The sequence below is a fragment of the Tursiops truncatus genome, chromosome 7, assembly GCF_011762595.2.
Source record: "Tursiops truncatus isolate mTurTru1 chromosome 7, mTurTru1.mat.Y, whole genome shotgun sequence".
NCBI classification, from domain to species: Eukaryota; Metazoa; Chordata; class Mammalia; order Artiodactyla; family Delphinidae; genus Tursiops; species Tursiops truncatus.
This window is the reverse complement of record NC_047040.1, coordinates 13,363,108-13,381,848: the sequence shown is the minus strand read 5'-3', so window position 1 is coordinate 13,381,848 and position 18,741 is coordinate 13,363,108. Positions and strand designations below refer to the sequence as shown.

The following is an 18,741-nucleotide window of genomic DNA, read 5'->3' as shown; positions in this document are numbered from 1 at the left end:
AATTGTGTGGTACATGCTGTAATTCTCCTTGTAACTCTTCAAATATTCAGTAAAGCTAGTTAGCTCACAACATTTTGCATGTGATTGGCTTTCGTGGGGAAACGTGAGGAGGTTGGGGTCCATGATCAAGATGGCAAGTATTGCTGCAAAGGGAAAGAAGACAATGAAAGGAGGAAGGAAAGGAAGTCAAATGCATCCTGACAATCATTCTAGATTCACACATATTATGACATTAGAATTGAGTCCAGAATAGCTAGATCTCTGAGGGGTAATAAAGCCTGAAGGACCAGCAGAGCTAAATATGGGAAACAATAAATTATTAAAGGTAAAGAATGATTAGGAAATTATGGCACATCCATTCTAAGAAACAGTACATGCTCATTAAACCTGAGGTTTTAAAGTTTGCAATGACAAGCAAAATTGCTTGTGTATTGTTAAGTAAAAGTGGGAATAAATACTGCACACTGAATAACTGCACAAAATTTTTAAAAATTAAAGAAAAGAATTAGAAATCTGTATCCACATATTATCAATTATATTTAGATGGGACTATGATGTTTAGGATTTTGTCATTTTGAATTTTTGCATTTTCCAAATCTTCTGTAATGAACATATATTTCTTTCATCATAGAGAAAAATGAACTTGGCCTTTCAAAACTCTCATGTCTCTGAAAACACTGGGGAGTTGCTTGGTTTTAAAATTGTTTACCCTTTGAAAACACACCAAAGAGGGAAAGTAGAAAAGCACATGAAAGTTCAACCACTAACAACTTGAAGTAATTAAAAAAAGAGAAATAAAACACTGGTGAAAAGAGACCAGGGAAAATAACTACAGATTATGTATGTGATTCTAGAAGCTAATGTCAGCAAGAAAGGGAAGAACAATTAGCAATTTATTAACAAAAGTATTTTGAGCTCTGTAGGGAACCAGAAACATTTGGTAAGTTACTTAAGCAGCTCTGTGCACTGGCCACTCTTGCAAAGGATTAAAAGTCAGAATCTCTAGTTCGAAGTCCAGGGTCTTTCACCTCCCAGCTAAGTAACTTGGACAGTCATTTAAACTGAGACTTAGAGAGACTGACTCAAAGGAATCAAAGGGCAACTTCCTGCTTACAGCAGTGTTGTCATAAGGATCAAAGAGATGAAGTATGTGAGGGTGTTAAGTGAACCACCAAAAGCGAGGCAAATATAGATTTTTCTTTATTCGAAAACGATTGAAAATTACCACATATGTTTAACCCCAAATATATCCCAACACCAAGTCAAACCAACCAACTAATCAAACTGGTGATACTAAATTCTTCATGTCCCAGAAACTGTCCTACATGCTTTTATGTTTGTTATCTAAATTTCCTTAAAAAGCAAACAAACAAACAAATAAACCTTGATAATCAGTGGTTCTACTGGAAGCAAAAGAGGTAAAAGCATAAGGAAAAGCACTGAAATTTAGGAAAGGGCAGCATCTCCTCTGTGTATCTCCTGAATCAAGTCAGGCCGCTCTATGACCGGCAGGAAGAAGGAAGGCAATCTAATTACGTATATCAGCAAATGAAAGTGACTTTGAAATTCTGCCTTTTATTTTCCTTGAGAGACCAACCTAGAAAATATTTTCTTGTATTTATATTTTCAAATCAAAAGAAAAGGATTAAATTTAGGATTAGTTTAGTATTAAACTCATTAGCTTTGCCAAGATAAATACCTAGACAACAAAGTTTTATCAAAAGATATTTAGAATTTCTTTCTGTAGCTCTAACCTACACACATGCAAGTCAAGTTTGTGAGCAATAGGGAGTTAATAGGATCGCTAAGGACTAAAATCAGGAAAAGGGTTCGATGGGATGAGAAATGGAGAACAATCTCTATAGCAAACCCCTTGTGTTTGGGGCCACATGTCTGTGCTGTAAATGTTAAGTGTAATTAGGAAGCCAAGCACTGGTTACTCACCGTTAGGGTTACTCTAGTTAGTCTGATCTGAACCACTTGCTTGGTTCTGCTTTTCAAAAAAATCTGATCTTTTCAAGAAAGAGTATTATGCAAAGAGTTTTTTCCCCTACCTTTGAGATGTTTCGTATTTTTTCTGTGACATGCAGTGTCTACTGTGATGCTAGTCTAGACTTCCTCTATTTTCCTCAACCACCCTGTCGCTTTCAGATACCTGAATCTTTATTCTAATTTTAGTATTTATAACAGAATTAAGTTTATATCTGAATGCCTTCATCAGCTGACAATATTATCCATCCAGGCTAATGACCCAGAAAAACAAATAAAAATAGGTATGTACTTCAGGACCAGTACAGAAGGCTCTAGTAGGGCATGACATGCCAATTACTTAAACATTCTCTTCACATCTTGACCTACAGACAAATAGGGAACAGTGAGGATCCACACGGTCTTTAGACAGACCCTAAAAAAAAAATACCAACCTTGACATCTCCAAACAAATTAGAAACAACACAGCTGTTAATTAATTTCAATGTTATCAAGATGACTGATTACATTTCTTAAAGAAAATAAGAGATCTAAATGACACATGGATTCTTTAGATCTTAAGTTCATCCAGGGCCCTTTGGCCTTAGTGCAACTGGAAAGGAACCAACTTCCACACTACCTGTGTTTAAAACAAACAAGAAATTTGCGAAGACCCCACACAGCTGGACCCACGGCCACAGCTGTCAGCCTGTGGTCCTGTGACAGATTTAATTCAGCCTTTCATCAAAGGGAGTTCCACTGGACAACTTCTCAACTGTTTGAGCTTCAGAAAGCAAGATGAACTTTTCTTACCAAAAAGGAAATGATTAAGTAAGGAATAAGCCATCTTATGCTGACCCTTTAACCTTCTCTCTGTCTTCAACCCCACAGTTTCATGAGAATGGATAAACACCAGTTAAGTCAAAGTTAAGAGCTGTGCAGCTGGGCAAACTCAGATTAAGCTGAATTTGGAAACAGTTCCCTTGGTAACAAAAACGGACATAGATCTCAGAAGAAATCAGCCAAAAGTAACTCTGTAAATGTCCTAGTCCATTTCAGTGATATAAAGCAGGTTAAACTTGGTAAATTACAAAGTTGTTTGCAAATACAAAGGATGATTAGTCATCATATTCAACACAAACATTATAGTTAGAAAAATCAGGAGATTCTATTTTATTAACCCTTAATTTCATTCGGAAAATTAAGGACCCGAAGAGATTTATAGGATGAAATAAGGTATAGTTTCAAGCTGAATTTAAATCTTTTCAGTCTTATTTTCTCTTTTAAGGCAATTTAACAACATATATCTCTTAGGATCATGTCAAAATTCACTCATTTTTGCTCCGAAAATGAAAACAGAAAAGTGCCTGCTTCTTTGCCTAACACTGGTACTTGTAAAGAAGTAGGAAAGAAGATCTAAATCAAATTAAATTACCTGTCTCATTTAGTTTTCTAGAAACACTTGAAAGATAATAAATATCATTAAAAATACATCACAACCCAATTACAAGTCCGCCTGACACCAGGGAAATTAACGCCTTTGAGCCAGCTGCCAGGATTTTTAGATTAATTTATATAAAGTCTGTGATGAAAGCTGCCACCAGCTTAAACTCTGATACTATTTTAGTACTTTAACAGGCACACAAATGAGTCAAATGTGAGAGGTATGTATGTGTGTGTGTACGTAAACACATACATGTCACAAATACATGAATGCAAATAGTCCTGTCAACAACATGAATTATATATGTTCAATAAATCTTCCCATAATGATTGGTCAGCTCATTCTTTTATTTCCTTTCTTAACCTTTGGCTACTTGGAACTGAACATGAATAGTGGACATTTGTTGTTTTTTGACCTAAGTAACATCCATCCTGCTTTCTTTTAGTACTAGCATGTTAATTTCCTTCTGAGGGGGTACTTCTTTCTCCTTCCCTGTAAAGAGCAGTGTCGGTGGGTCTGATAATTTAAAAAGTCCTGTTTTTCCGTGATCAAGGGCATGTGACCCCAGCCCATTCAACACTTCCCGCCAGGACTCTGAATCTTGAAGGAGAGATGCCAAAATCCCACATGACCGTCCATTAGTTCCAAACACCAAGACCATCCCTGTTTCCCACTGCCCCGAGCTGCTCTAAGTCCATTCTTGTTCTTCGCCCAGCCTGTCTCTCCATTCTTCCTCTGTTCCCTTCTCTGGATATGTTTGTTTACCAGGGAAGCTTTCTTCTGCTTGCATCTAAAAGAATCTAAAATGATATAATACAAGAAGCAGCACCTACAATAAGGGACTATTATTTCCTCAACTTACCTTTGTTTGGATTTGAATCATCTTAAAGGAGAACCTCTCCTGTAGCCAATGACTCCTTGAAGTACAGGATGTAGGTTTAGTAAACTCATGTGTTACTAATGAATGCCAACATCATCCTACTCTATAAAAAATACATCAGGTATCATGCATCCTGAGAATGGGGGACAAATACCTTCTTGGTTTTCCAAGGTGATAAACTCAGTGAAGCCTTCATCTCTAATTTTCCACTAAGCCTAATCCATTTTAATCATCCCTCTCTGATGTCACCAGAGCAACTGGGGCCAAAAAATAAGTTTATGTCCACATTTGCTTTCAGTGCTGATGTTGTCACAGACTATAATTTTGTCTCTATAGGAGGTGCCAGGTTGCATTGGAAGTTGTGTTAGAGATGACCGACCAGGTGTCTCTAAGCCATTGCTGGCCCTGTATCACCTTCCTTCATTCTGTCATTTTCAGCTTAAGAGAAAACATTTGCTATATTTGTTGTATTAAAACCAATTCATGTGTTTTTACTTGTAGAAATAACATAGTCACACCAAACAATTTAATACTAATAGTAACTTTAGACACTATCATTTTTTATCATTTACCGCATATATGCTAATGATAGCTTTTATTTTCCTACTACTATTATCATGATCAAATGGCAAGGCCTATAATAAGTATTTAACACTTTCTCTCATTGAATACTCATATCAAGCCTAGAAGAGGTCATCATGGCTTTATTTTACAAATGCAGAAACTTGGAATCTGAGGACCTGCTCAGCAACTTGATAGAACAACTGATATTTCAATCCAGCTCAGGATAAAGCCTTTGGTCCCCTCCACTACACTCTACCAGCAAAGGTCATAGCTTTGCAGGAATAAGAATCAGAAACGCTTTTTTTTTTTTTCCTATTGGGAAGATTCTACAATAGAGCTGTAGCTTGGGTACTATTCCTGCTCCCTTGGTCAGTTTCCACAATGAGGGAAATTAGAAAGCTGGGGGCTGGTGGGAGGTCACCGGGCACCTCAGGGGAGGAAGTCGTAGGGACAGAGGACTAAGAAACATTTATAAAATGGTACGGAAGATGAAGAAAAGGAGATGAAAAGGTATGTTAAGGAATCATATAAGGGATGTGTGATTTTATGATTTATAATAAGAAATATAAAGTTGGTCTTCATCCTCCTTTATGGCACTGAGCTCCTAAAACACTTGGAATTTCCTAAGAGCATGATGAAGGTGTTTTTTGTTATGTTAATGAATGACTTTTGGACAGGGTGGGGGTGGTTTCCATGAGAACCAACCACGTGATTAGAGAGCTGGCCCTTTCCATCCCACCTCCCTGACCTCTGGGGAGATCAAGTGGGGTTTGAGGTTGAATCAGTGTTTAAGAGCCAATGACTTAATCAACGATGCCTGTGTAATGAAGCCTTTATAAAAACCCAAAAGGATGGTGTTTGGAGAGCTTCTGGGTTGGTGAACACCTGGAGACTGGGGGAGACTGGTGCCTTTCCCCATACCTTGCCCTATGCATCTCTTCCATCTGGCTCTTCCTGAGTTATATCCTTTTATAGTAAATCAGTGATCTAGTAAGTAAAATGTTTCTCTGAGTTCTGTGAGCTGCTCTAGCAAATTAAGTCAAACCAGAGAGGGGATCATGGGAACCTGTGATTTATAGCCAGTGGATCAGAAGTACAGATAACAACTTGGACTTGCACCTGGCGTCTGAAGTCAGAGCGGGTGGCTGGAACCTCCAATCTATAGCCCGTTGGTCAGAAGCACAGGTGATAACCTAGACTTGTGGTTGGCATCTGACATGGGATCAGGGGTAGCCTCGTAGGACTGAGCTTAACCTGTGAGATCTGACATGACCTCCAGGTAGGCGGTGTTAGAACCGATTTAAATTTAGGACACCCAGCTGGTACCACACAGAATTTCTTGGTGTGGGGAAAAACCTCCACACATTTGGTGACCAGAGGCGTCAGAAATGAAGTGTTTTGTATGAGGAGTAAAGGAGACACGTAAGAAGAAGACAGGTGGAAAACTGAAGTTTTCCAACTGAGAATGCTAGATAACGTTTGTGTCAGAAACCACAGTGGAACCTGCCACCAATTGAGGGACTGTCTGCATTAAGAAAGTTTTGTACTGCTGTCATCTGGGAAATAAAAGATGGGGGGATCATGGTGTTATTTCCTGTCCACTGTGCCCCCTCCCCACACCCCTCTGACAAATGGTCCACCTCCTGCTCAGATAGTTGTAAAGAACATTGTCATGGAGCTAAGGTCTGCCCAGTTTGACTTGGCAGTTCTCCTCCACCTTGTCTCTCTCTGGATTTAACTCTGCTTCCTCTCCTAGCACTCAGTCTCGAGGAAAGTAAGGTCATTCTTGGTTCAATTGCAGGTACTAATCCGAAGTCCATTTTGAAAGTGTCTTCTCTGCAGCTATGCAGCATCTGAGCTAGCTGTTCCCTATTGCTTAAGCCACAGGCAGACTCCTCAGATCCAGTTTCAACTTACACTTCTCCATTTCTGTGGTCTGGACTGAATTCAGATCCCCTGTTTACTCCTGTTTCTTTGCTTCCTTCCACCTTGTCCATTTATAGCGTTCATCCCTGCTTTACGTTGTATTCCAACCCTGATTCCATCTCATTTCATCGTTTCCTGGAACCATCATCCTGGTTCCTGGCACCCCATCCTGTGCTTCCTTTCAGCTAACTGGTTCATTGTAAAGTAACCTAAATAGGTAACTGTGAATGTTTGTATAAAACAGTATCCGTAAGTAAGGAAGCACAGATGACCAGGGAGAAGCTGTCCACGTTAACATGGAAGAGTAAAGATAAAAAAACAGACTTGAAAGACAACAGCACAAGACATTTAATAAAATGACATATGTAGGAGATATAAATATTTCAGATTACATCCTCCATCTATAGTTTTCTACAATTTTCTATTTTCTATTAAAGTGCTAACAGTCTATGACTAAGGAGGAGGAGTGATTTTCATTTGTAGACAAAGTCTTCTAAACACTTTGAAATCCTGCAGATTAATTATCCACAAGCCAGTAACAACTTAAAAATAACAACTCACATTTACTTAAATAAATTTTGCATTTTTTTCTGATAGTACAGATGACTGATATCATAACTCAATTCAATAGTATATTTAATCTTTCTAAATGAGGATATGCAACTTAGGGAGGAAACTGTCTTTTTATTAACCTCCGCCCTATGCGCCAGAGATCATACTGAACGATTGGATAAAAAAAGAAAAATAAAAATAGAAGGACAGTTAAAGAGAAAACCTTCAACTACAGAACACCATACACACTTCAAAAATTAAGGGAAGTAGTTCTACTTGATGATCTAGCAAGTAAGTTCCTCAAACTTTTCTTATAATGCAGTTGCACTGTCTCGTATGTTGTCTGTGATAAGTGGATTAAAACATGGAAAGGGATTTCTTAGACAAGACACTTGAAAACTGGATCAATAAGGGAAGCTTCCAAAACAATAAAAAATTCCAACAGAGTTAAATAAACAGCATTTGAAGAAAACCAAATAAACAGAATTGTCAGTCTGGGTCATGAGAGTATAAAGTTTGGGTTGTATACCACTTAGGAAGTCACTCACAGACTTCCGCTTAAGTATTCTAGACTACTCTGATACTAAACCATTTCTAAATTTGTCTTAGAGCAAGAAATGGTTTGTTGAATTCAAAATCCACACAATCATTATAAAAACACAATCTGTGATCATTATTTCCAGCGATCATTATTTCTTCTTTCACCACAATATATAAGTATATCCAAAAATTCAAAAGAAATCGTTGTTTTATTTTGTGACCTAACTGTAAGCCTTATCTTCATTTGTTGGGCATTTTGACACTTGCATTGCTTCTTCCTTATCACCTATCCAGGCATCTCAGAAGCAGTTCTAGAGATGTTGGTTTAGCTTTTAAAAAGCTTAGATGAATGCGCTGTGGAAAGTCCAATCTGGTTCTGAATGGGCTTCAGCTAAGCTGGGCTTTGGTGGGAGCCAGGGTGGGAAATGGCATTTCTAAGGCAAACCTCACTGACACACAGAGTGATCTGGGACCCCCGAGAGCACTCAGCTTGATGCAATTCAGAATTTTGTCTACTGAGTGGCTCTGTCATTGAAAAAGGGTCCCGGGAGGAAGGAGTCACCTATAGCCCAGTGGCTTCAATGCTGCAGTCACTGAAAAGACAATCTCACTCCACAAGTATACCCCACTTCCTCTGCCCTTGGAAATGGAGACATTTTACTTGGTTTTATTAATACTCCATAACACTTGCAACTCGTAACTTTTTACAACGTTCAAATCATGTTCAGAACCCACATGATCGAAATGAATTCCAGTAAACAATCTTAAGACAGGGCAGGTATTGTTAGGAACATTTTACGGAAGGGGCAGCTGAGGCTCAGAGCGATTTAAGCAACCTGCCCAAGGTCACATGGATCGTGCGCGAGACAGTCAGAATTACCCCCTAGCCCTCTAATTACATGTTTCACTTTCTTGGAGTCTCTTTTTTTTTTTCTAAAATGAAAGCCCGGGATAATACCTAAGGATGGATTGAGCAATCCCCTACTCAACAGAAGAGACAACCTGTGAAAGAAGATATGCCTATCTTAGGAGGACCAAAGGCAGGCAACGGCAGCAGGGAGTCCCAGTGCCTTCTACAGAAGAAAGCGAATCGCTGTATGAATGATCTTAATTAAACGTGAATGCACAGCTACTGAATGCTGTGGGAAAACACTCCATCCTTACTGGCTGCTTTCCCCATAGTTCTCAGTAGCAATACCTTCAAATGCAATTAAGATAATTCATGGAGTGATTAGCTTCATTATACGGAGACGCACCAGGGACTGTCCTAATGCCAAATCCTGTGTGTGGGCTCTGTAAGATAGACTCGTTCTTCTCCTGTGTGTTACCTCTTTTAGTGGACACAAAAAGAAGTAAACCTATGGTGACATAACCCTTGGAACTTCTAAATTCCACTGAGAGAAAGGCAGCTAGGAAATTAACATTTTGGGGACTGGTCTGAAGGTTAACATATCTCAAACCAAACAAGTTTTCAAACACTAATCCTCTAACAGGCTGATGGTAAACAACCTATGAGGCTTTTATGGGGTTGGTAGAGAAGTCACAACTGAGCACCCTGTGGGGCCAGTGGGGACCAAGAGGTTAGGTTCTGAGCTCTGCATATTCCCATTATGAAACACTGAGTGGAAAGACCCGGGCACATCCCAAGGTCAAGGGGGTCGATTACCCATGTTTCCCAGTGGGAGACACGTACTACTAAGATCCTGTGGTAGAAATAGCAAGGCATCAATCCCATGAACCAGACCTCCAGTAAATTCTACTCCCATTAAATTACCACCAGATAGACTGTAGGTATAAAGACAACCACTGTTACTTGAGACGGAGTATTCCGTGCCTGATTCTGGCCTATCAAAGACTGAGTGACTCTTCATTAATTTGATTATTCATATTTATTCAATGACTATTCATAAACCATCACTATATTATCAAATGTATATATTTTTTAAAGCTGTTCTGTTTCTAGATTAAAGGTGTTTATATAAACAAAAAGATTATGTACCTCTAGAGCAGTAGCTCTCCACCTGGAATATCACCCTCCCTGCCCAAGGTGACATTTGGCAATGTTTGGAGACATTTTTGCTTGTCAAAATGGGGCAGAGCTTTCCACCAGCATCTAGTGGTTAAGGCCCAGGATGTCACTAAATATTGTACAATGCACAGGACAGCCCCAAACAACAAAGAACTCTGCAACCCAAAATGACAGTATGCTGAGCTGAAGAACCCCTGCCTTGAAGAAAAGCAAGCAAAACTTGAACCACCTGGTAAAATAAACATTCCTGTAAAAAGAGCTACCCAATCATGTTGTTGTAGCCATTTATCATATAAAGTGGGCCACATTACATGTGAGTCACTGAAGCTCTAGCCATCCACCCTGATACTCAGCTACCCATAGTTCTTACAGATAGAAATCTGGAATTCTGTAATAAGTACACGTTTCCAGATTTCTCATTTTAAGAATGCTAAAGCAGAAACATTTTTTAACAATAGACAAAACCAAATCTTTCTACCTTTAAAACTTACCAATTTTTCCTCTCTTCCTTGGCTCATTGAATTAAATACTTATTTACATTTCCCGTCCTATTTTGGGTTGCTCTTTCTAAGAACTTTAAAACAAATCATGAGTGGTACATGATAAAAATAGAGCAGTAATACTTTTTTTAAAACACAACTGTAGGGACTTCCCTGGTGGCCCAGGGGTTAAGAATCTGCCTGCCAATGCAGGGGGCACAGGTTCGAGCCCTAGTCCACGAAGATCCCACATGCCGCGGAGCAACTAAGCCCATGTGCCACAACTACTGAAGTCCAGGCGCCTAGAGCCCGTGTTCCGCAACAAGAGAAGCCACTGCAATGAGAAGCCCGTGCACCACAATGAAGATCCAACACAGCCAAAAATAAATAAATAAAATAAATTAAAAAAAAAAAAAAACACACAACTGTATACAAGTCATCAATTGGGTCTTAATTGAGGCAATGGTAGGCTTTTCTTTAAAACAGAGAATATTCTAGTAGCATTTTAACCATTTAAATCCTGTATCAACATGTTTTAAAATAATGATGGAAGTAATTCCAATATTCCAAATAAGTCAGTAATGTTTTAGCTACTTCCAACCTCTTCCAATATGTTTTAAACTAATGATGGAAGTAATTAAAAAATAATGATGGAAGTAAAAAAGGATATTTATGAACTGGGTTGAACATTCTGTTCCAAGACTTTGCCCATAGCCTAGGTTAGCATACCACTCCAGAGCTAATCTTTTTTTTTTTTTTTTAAAGTATTAAGAAAAGATGGAAAGCAAACAACATTCAGATACCTACAGAACTAAATCTGTGGATTTCTTCTTGATTTTTTCTCCTCATTGTTCGTCTCTTCTTCCAAAATTCACTGGGATCCCGTTTAAAAACCTTTCCTCGGAAGCTCATTGTATTGTTATTTGAGTGGCAAGATATTTAAAAATATCAATTTCTTTAAGCCTCTTGCTTCTGAAGCGTCACCAGGCCGAACAAATTTTTCTTCTCCGGTAAAAAGGGAAATGCTCATGCTACATTAACATAACTGAATAGAAAGGAAAAGAAAACCGACAAGTTACTGCTTCCTGTGAGTGAGTAACTACCAGCTGTTCAGAAGCGCTTTTGTGCATTTATTCTCCCTAATCACCTGCTTTAAAGCAGGATGAAAAACACAAAATGACTTTGGATGTTTAAGAGAATTGCTCACAGCTAAATAAACCATAGGATGTAAACTCACCGTTGGAACCAAGTCAAGACTGAATCAAAGAGCTAGTTTACGGTAGGCTGCCATGTCTGTCAGTGTAACAGCCATCCAAACTTTATCACTGTGGCTAGATCCCAAAGGTGAACTGTAATAATCAGCTGGTCATGTATGCGTAGATTACAATAACAGTCTTTCCAGGGAGGTGCCCCAGAGGATCACTTAGGCACAAGGGGAAAATATTAGAATTCTATTTATATTAGTCATCTAGATAGAGAAACTGTGCTTTACTAATATTTAACATAACACATTGACATGGACGCCTTCATTCTCTACATCAAATGGTTACATATAGTCAAATAGTTAATTCCCTAATCTTTAGATCTTTACTCCCTCTCTCTGGGGCAATTTAAAAGTGCACCTCTCCCCTCAAACCCACCCCAGTGCTACTTCCTGTTTTATTTTCCCCCACGGCACTTACTAGCATGTGACACTACTGTGCCTTTTCCTTATTTTACTCATGGACTGTCATCCTCCACTAGAGTCTATGCCACAAGAGTGTGGGAATTTTTTTGCTTCATTCACTGTGTCTTCAGTGATCAAAACCATGCCTGGCTTCCAGAAGATTCTCAGTATATATATATATATAATTGTTTAATAAAAGAATAAATGAAGGACATAAATATTGTGCTTAACAAGGAACCTTGTCCCCTATGTATATTGTGTTTTGAAATATTAGCTACTGGCAAGGACTATATAATTTATAAATACACACAGAAGATGGGAGTGCAGCCAACTTTTTTCTACAAAGTGCATGAGACAGGAAATATTTGGAGGCCACAGGACTAGGAAATAATTGATTAGATTAAACATTAGAAAGCTGGGTTCTAAAAAACGATTGTTGTGGGAGACGTTCATTCAGTTTCTTCAAGAGTTTGTTTCTTCATCTGCAGGGTGGACCCCCACAACGGAGGTGTCCATCGGTGTGAGGTAGGTGCTAAAGGAACCATTGCTTGTCTAGGAAGCACTCTGGGGTTTAAAAGATGGTTGAAGGAATATTTCCATTGAGGACTGATCTTCACAACCACCGAGACACAAGCTCCTACCAGCTCTCCCAGGAGATGAGTCCTGAGCAAGGGGCATTTTGAAGGGAGTAACTGTCAGGGAGTCAGTTCCACAGACACTTGTTGGGGCATCTTCGCACAGAGGGCAGTGTGACGTGCAGTGTGGACGCAAGCACGAAGCTTAACCAGGAGAGCAATTTCTGCAAAAGGCTCTCAGTATTCTGGGAGTTTGGAACTTTAAGAAAGAAAAATAACAAGGCTGCTATTGCATTCGTGTCTTAGCTGGAAGCAGGACTCAGGGTACAGATGGGAATGGGGAGAGCGACCAGAGGAAGGGAACAATGGGTAAACACAGTGAGTCGGGGGTTTTGTGGGGGGCTTTTGCTCCAGAGCCTTGCCTTCTCTTTCTAGAGCTCAACACGGTTAATGGTGCAGGCCCCGATGTCTTCCACGGATATGCCAACTTGCCACCTAGGACTGAATGGTCCCACGTATCCATGTGGCTTTTCCTCAGCTTCCTTCAGTCTTTACTTGAAATGTCTCTTCCTCAGAAAGCCTCCTCTGATGACTTTGAATGCTCCTCCCTTGCCTTTTTGTGTGTGGGGGGAGGGGGTCCTAGACAAGATGGGGTAAGAAGTTCGTATCTCACCCTGAGAAGCCACTTCTGCAAGCATAGTTATGATTCTGTAATGAAGGCGGCTATCCTCAGGGAAGCTCCCACTTAGCCAGCTAGTTCCAAAGACAAGGCACTAATAGATGCCATTTGCTTATTTAATAAGCCTCATTATTGATTATTATTTAATCTGTAATAAGCCTTCACCTTTATCATGGTTGCCTTATCCTGACATAGGCCATTTCCCAATAGTATTTCCCCAATGAAGACCAGATTTAATTGATGCACATACGTATCCCCCAGACTCTAGCCTCTTGTGCACCTCTACCTTCTCATGCAGAGATTTGTACAAGACAGGCAAAAAGAGATACCGCTCATTCCTTGCCAAAGTATGGAGACCAAGGAAGCTTCTTTCAAAAACTGAGAAAAATAGCAAGATGCTACAAAAATAACAACTGAGGAGGTAAACTATATTGTTATTCTGCAATTGGTTTAAGTAGGCATCCGAAGATTCCACAGAGCAGAAGGCCTCTGGATCCATGGTCATGGGATGTATAGACATTCCACTGTCTGTCTTTCGCCCTTATCAACGTTCACACTCTGAGTAACTCTTTGGCCTCTGTTGGATGAGCAGGTACATTATAGCACATGCATAATTTTCAGATTTAACTTTCTTCCTTATATGATGAGAGTCTGCCTTTTTGGGTCACCTGATTTCCCGAGTATGTATGATTCTATTTTAATAGCTGAAAGTCGTATTCCACAACCCTTTCAGATCATGGACCTGTTTGAGAATCTAACAAAACTGGACTCACTCAGCAGGAACATGTAAGGACTCAGAAAATGTGTGTGCATGGTAGGGGGTCACCAATCTCTGAGGTCCATCTGGGGACCCGCTTATTCATGTTACCCTAAATCCCTAGCTCACAGCTTTAGAAGATAGGAACGTTGTCTTATAACGAAGCATTTAATAATCTTGAGCAACTCGTAAGTGACTTCCTCTCTTTCTATCTAACAGTTGCATCTCGTCTCTCCTCTATTCCTCTTTAGGCACCACAGTTCTTTATCCTGGAGTCCCTCCCACTTCCCGACTTCTGCAATGTGAGAATGACTCATTTCTCTCCTTGCTAAGCTGTTGATTGCAGCTACCTTTAACATTGGCAAAAGGAGGCATTGCCGGGCAGTATATGGGAATGTCAGAAAGACATAACCTGTGGTGACTGCAAAGGAGGAGAAAATCTAGTAGCATGGAGTTCAGTGCTCCATGGGATGGCACAGTTGAGCTTCTACTGAGCTCCTTGATTTCAGACCAAGTCTGTTTCTCCAGCATACTGGAGCAACTTCTGCTTAAGTTCGGACACTTGTTGACAACCAAAGAACCTAACTAGGGCACTGGGCAAGAATGGGCAATAAAGAGAAATCAGAGATTAGCTGGCTCAATCACAAGGAATCACTGTCAAGTTCATTAGTAAAGAAATCTGGTACCAATCAATGATCAGAATTAATTACTATACTCAAGGCATTGCTGTGCTTCATGAGAAATATGTAATACTCTTCCTAGTCTTGAGAAGCTTGTACCTGACAGAGGAGTTCACTAAAGTGTAAAGGAGACTGGGAAAGCTTTATAATAAAGACAGGACCTAAGGGAGACTTTGAATAGGTTTGAGTCAAATAGATGGGAGAAGGGTAAAGGATACTCTAGAAAAGAGGAATGTAGCATAGAGAAGGCATAAGATACAATGGTTAAAACCATGGGATCTGGAATCTGCTTAGAGGCAGCTCCTGGGTCCATGCTTCCTAACTATATCCTATATCCTCAGGCAATACTTACCCTCTCCAGGCCTCAGTTTTCTCATCTGTAAAATAGGGAGAGCGTAGTAGATACCTCACAGAGTTTTTGTGAGTATAAATGAGATGACACTTTAAAATTTCAACTCATTGCCTGGTATAGTTACCATAACTGTTCGTTATCACAGAAACTAAGAAGCAGGCCAAGAAAGAATATTTAAGAAAAAAAAATGTCATGAAGAACCTAGGGGTAAGACAGGAATAAAGACACAGACCTACTAGAGAAGGGACTTGAGGATATGGGGAGGGGGAAGGGTAAGCTGTGACAAAGTGAGAGAGAGGCATGGACATATATACACTACCAAATGTAAGGTAGGTAGCTAGTGGGAAGCAGCCACATAGCACAGGGAGATCAGCTCGGTGCTTTGTGACCGCCTGGAGGGGTGGGATAGGGAGGGTGGGAGGGAGGGAGACGCAAGACGGAAGAGATATGGGAACATATGTATATGTATACCTGATTCACTTTGTCATAAAGCAGAAACTAACACACCATTGTAAAGCAATTATACTCTAATAAAGATTAAAAAAAAAAAAAGTAGGAAGTCCAGCTTGTCTATAGCCAAGGGCTGAGTAGGAGAATAGAGGCAGAAACAATTGAAAACAGAAGCCAGGACCAGTTCATGGAAGGCTTTAAATGCTAAGATGCTGAAAGGTTCCATCGTATCCCAAAAGCCATGCAAAGTCACTAAAGGATTTTTTTTTTGTTTTTTAAACATCTTTATTGGAGTATAATTGCTTTACAATGGTGTGTTAGTTTCTGCTTTATAACAAAGTGAATCAGTTATACATATACATATGTCCCCATACCTCTTCCCTCTTGCATCTCCCTCCCTCCCGCCCTCCCTATCCCACCCCTCTAGGTGGTCACAAAGCACCAAGCTGATCTCCCTGTGCTATGCGGCTGCTTCCCACTAGCTATCTACTTTACGTTTGGTAGTGTATATATGTCCATGCCACTCTCTCACTTTGTCCCATGGATTTTTGAATTATGATTAAAGTAGTGCCTTTGGAAGAGTCATCTGATAATTACACGTAGGCTAGATTTTGGGGAGTATGATCCCGAGTAGTAGTCTGCATTAACCCGGATATTAACATAGAGTAGTGGAGGGCAGAAAACTTGGCATCAGAATCATAACCACAGACTTCACAGATGAAGATCTGGCAATTAAATGGAAAATGAATGATAGCTGAAATTTATCAAGCAAGTACTAGGTGCTGGGTGCTGATCTAAATATTTATAGTGCCTCATTTAAACCATGCAACAACCCTGTGAGGTAGGTATTACTATTACTGTTATCACCACTTAGTTTTACAGAGGAAGATACTTGGGTCTTGGGAAGTTAAGCAATTGGTCCAAGGTTCCAAAACAAGTAAGTAGCACAGCTGGGATTTAAACCCAGGCAGTCCAGCTCCAGAGCTCATGCCCCTAATCAGAAGAGAGGTCCAAAGATGCCAGTAGGTTTCTGAGTCTGGCCATCAAGGAGATGGATAATATGTCTGAGGGGAAAAGGGTGGCAAGAAGAGAGGACTTCTTTTCCACTAATGCTGATTTAGACATGTCAAGAAGATAGAAAAATGGGCATTTTCAGCACCACTGTTAAACGTGTGCCTGGAACTCAGGAAAGAGTCAGGACTGGAGATATCCAGGTGAAAGTCATCGAAAGAGTTAAAATTGAAAATCTAAAAGTAAACTGAATTTTTGGAGAACAGAGTAGCATAAAATTGAGAACATAATCCTGAAATTCTTTTATATATGATAAATAGAAGGCAACTTAGGAAACTGAGAAGGCATAGGGATACTGGGGGGAAACTAGCAGGGCAGTGTGGTGTCCAGATGCACTGAGGAAGGGAGTTTAAGGAGGGTGACACACGGCATCTGGGCAGAGATGGAGGTAGGACCCAAGGATGTCCAAAAAGATCCAGCATGAGAGATAAGCAAGATGAAAACTAAAGACCTTGCAGTCTTGGATCCAGACAGATCTATATTTGAATCCTCTTCCGCCACCTACTAGATAACCTCCAGCAAGTTACGTGACCTCTGTCTTCCCATTTCTTATATTTACAATGGAGCAATTAGTGTACAGCTTACAAGACTGTCATGAAATAATATATGTTATTACTCAGCATTGAGAAAAAAAATACACACGTGTATATATAATTGCTAAGATTCCTATATATGCATATATGTAAAGTATTACTTATTGACTATGATTGGTATTTACCAGGTCTAGCTAGGTACGTATTCACGTATAGACACACCTATATATGCATATGCATGTACATAACAAAATACACAGACGCACGAATTCTTATATGTGTCTTCAGAGTCTGGCTCCATGGTGTCCAGAAAGAGAAACTAAGTTTGCAATTTTCAGTAGATAAGAGTCCGGGTATTTGGAATTTAATTAAGATGGTAAGTCTTCACCATGTTTTAGAAGAAATAGGAATTTGAATGCTAAGATATCAGAAATTTGAGGAAAAGTTCTAGTAGTCTGTATTAGTTTTCTATTGCTGCTGTAACAGATGACCACACATTTATTGCCTTAAATCAACACCCACTTGTTGTCTCATAGTTTTTGTGGGTCAGAAATCCGGGTATGATACAGCTCAGCTGATTCTCCACTTAGAGCCTCCCAAGGCTGAAATCCAAGTGTCAGCAGGGTGGTGTCCCTTTCTGGAGGCTCCAGAGGGGACACTGGTTCCAGGCTCATTCAGGTTGTTGGCAGAATTCAATTCCTTGCAGTTGCAGGACTGAGGTCCCAGTTTCCTGCTGTCTGTCAGCCAGGGGTCATTGTCAGCTTCTAGAGGCCGCCTGCATTCTCTGGCCCATGGCCCCTTTCTAAGCCAGCAACAATGGGTTGAACCCTTCTGAAATCTCTCTGACTTTTCCTTTTCTCCTAAATATCTCTTCTCTGCATCTTTCTACTGTAGCTGGAGAAAAGTGTTGGCTCTTAAGGCCTCATGTGTTTCGATTGGTTCCACCCAGACGATCTAGGATAATTTCTATATTTTAAGGCCAGCTGATAAGTAACCTTAATTTACATCCACAAAGTGCCTTCATAGCAGTACTAAGATGAGTGTTTCATTGAAGCACCAGACAGTCCTGTTGAGGGGGAGAGGTATCTTCAGAAAACTGTCTCTCGCACAGTCTTATTCTGGACCACAGCTTGCTTTTTACACCTATCTTTTGAAGACAATGTTAACATTAAGAATGCACTGAGAAGAAGGTGTAGGCAGGACAGTACCTGGCCTTTGAATTTCTGTTGAACAGTGAGGTGGGATGCAGGTTTCAGTGGAGGCAAGAAATGAGTGAGAGGAAACAGACATCTGGCTTACAGGTCACTTCCTGGAAAAAGCTGGCAGTGAAATAAGGTGAGAAAGAAAATCGTAGTTGTGGGGAGGGAGGGCAGAACCAAAGAGACAAATTTAGATGATGGGTATTGGTGAAGTAATCAAATACATAAACAGAAAACAAAGGCTATAAGCTAAAGGCAACACGCTCTGAGGTCATCTCTAAAATGTTTATGTTTGCACTGTATTTGAATAGCCTGTACAAACAGCAAATGACGTCCTCGTGGAATCTAAGAAACCAGAGGACAGAGATTTTTGTTTCGTTGAAAACGCAACTGAACC

At 39.9% G+C, this 18,741-nt stretch overlaps 1 protein-coding gene across 5 annotated transcripts in view; it reads right to left on the bottom strand.

Annotated features, from left to right (window-relative positions):
- Positions 1–18,741, bottom strand: part of DOCK10 (dedicator of cytokinesis 10) — a 280,789-nt gene that overhangs the window by 160,299 nt on the left and 101,749 nt on the right. Inside the window, exon 1 of one of the 5 annotated variants that reach the window (XM_033859651.2) lies at positions 11,190–11,399. The exons of 3 other annotated variants lie outside the window; for them this stretch is intronic. In XM_033859651.2, coding sequence (XP_033715542.1) covers positions 11,190–11,294 — 105 coding nt within the window. In that variant the 5' untranslated portion in view covers positions 11,295–11,399. Of the gene's footprint in view, positions 1–11,189; positions 11,400–18,741 lie in introns of those variants that run through there. One more of the 5 variants, XM_019923633.3, reaches the window with a different exon arrangement.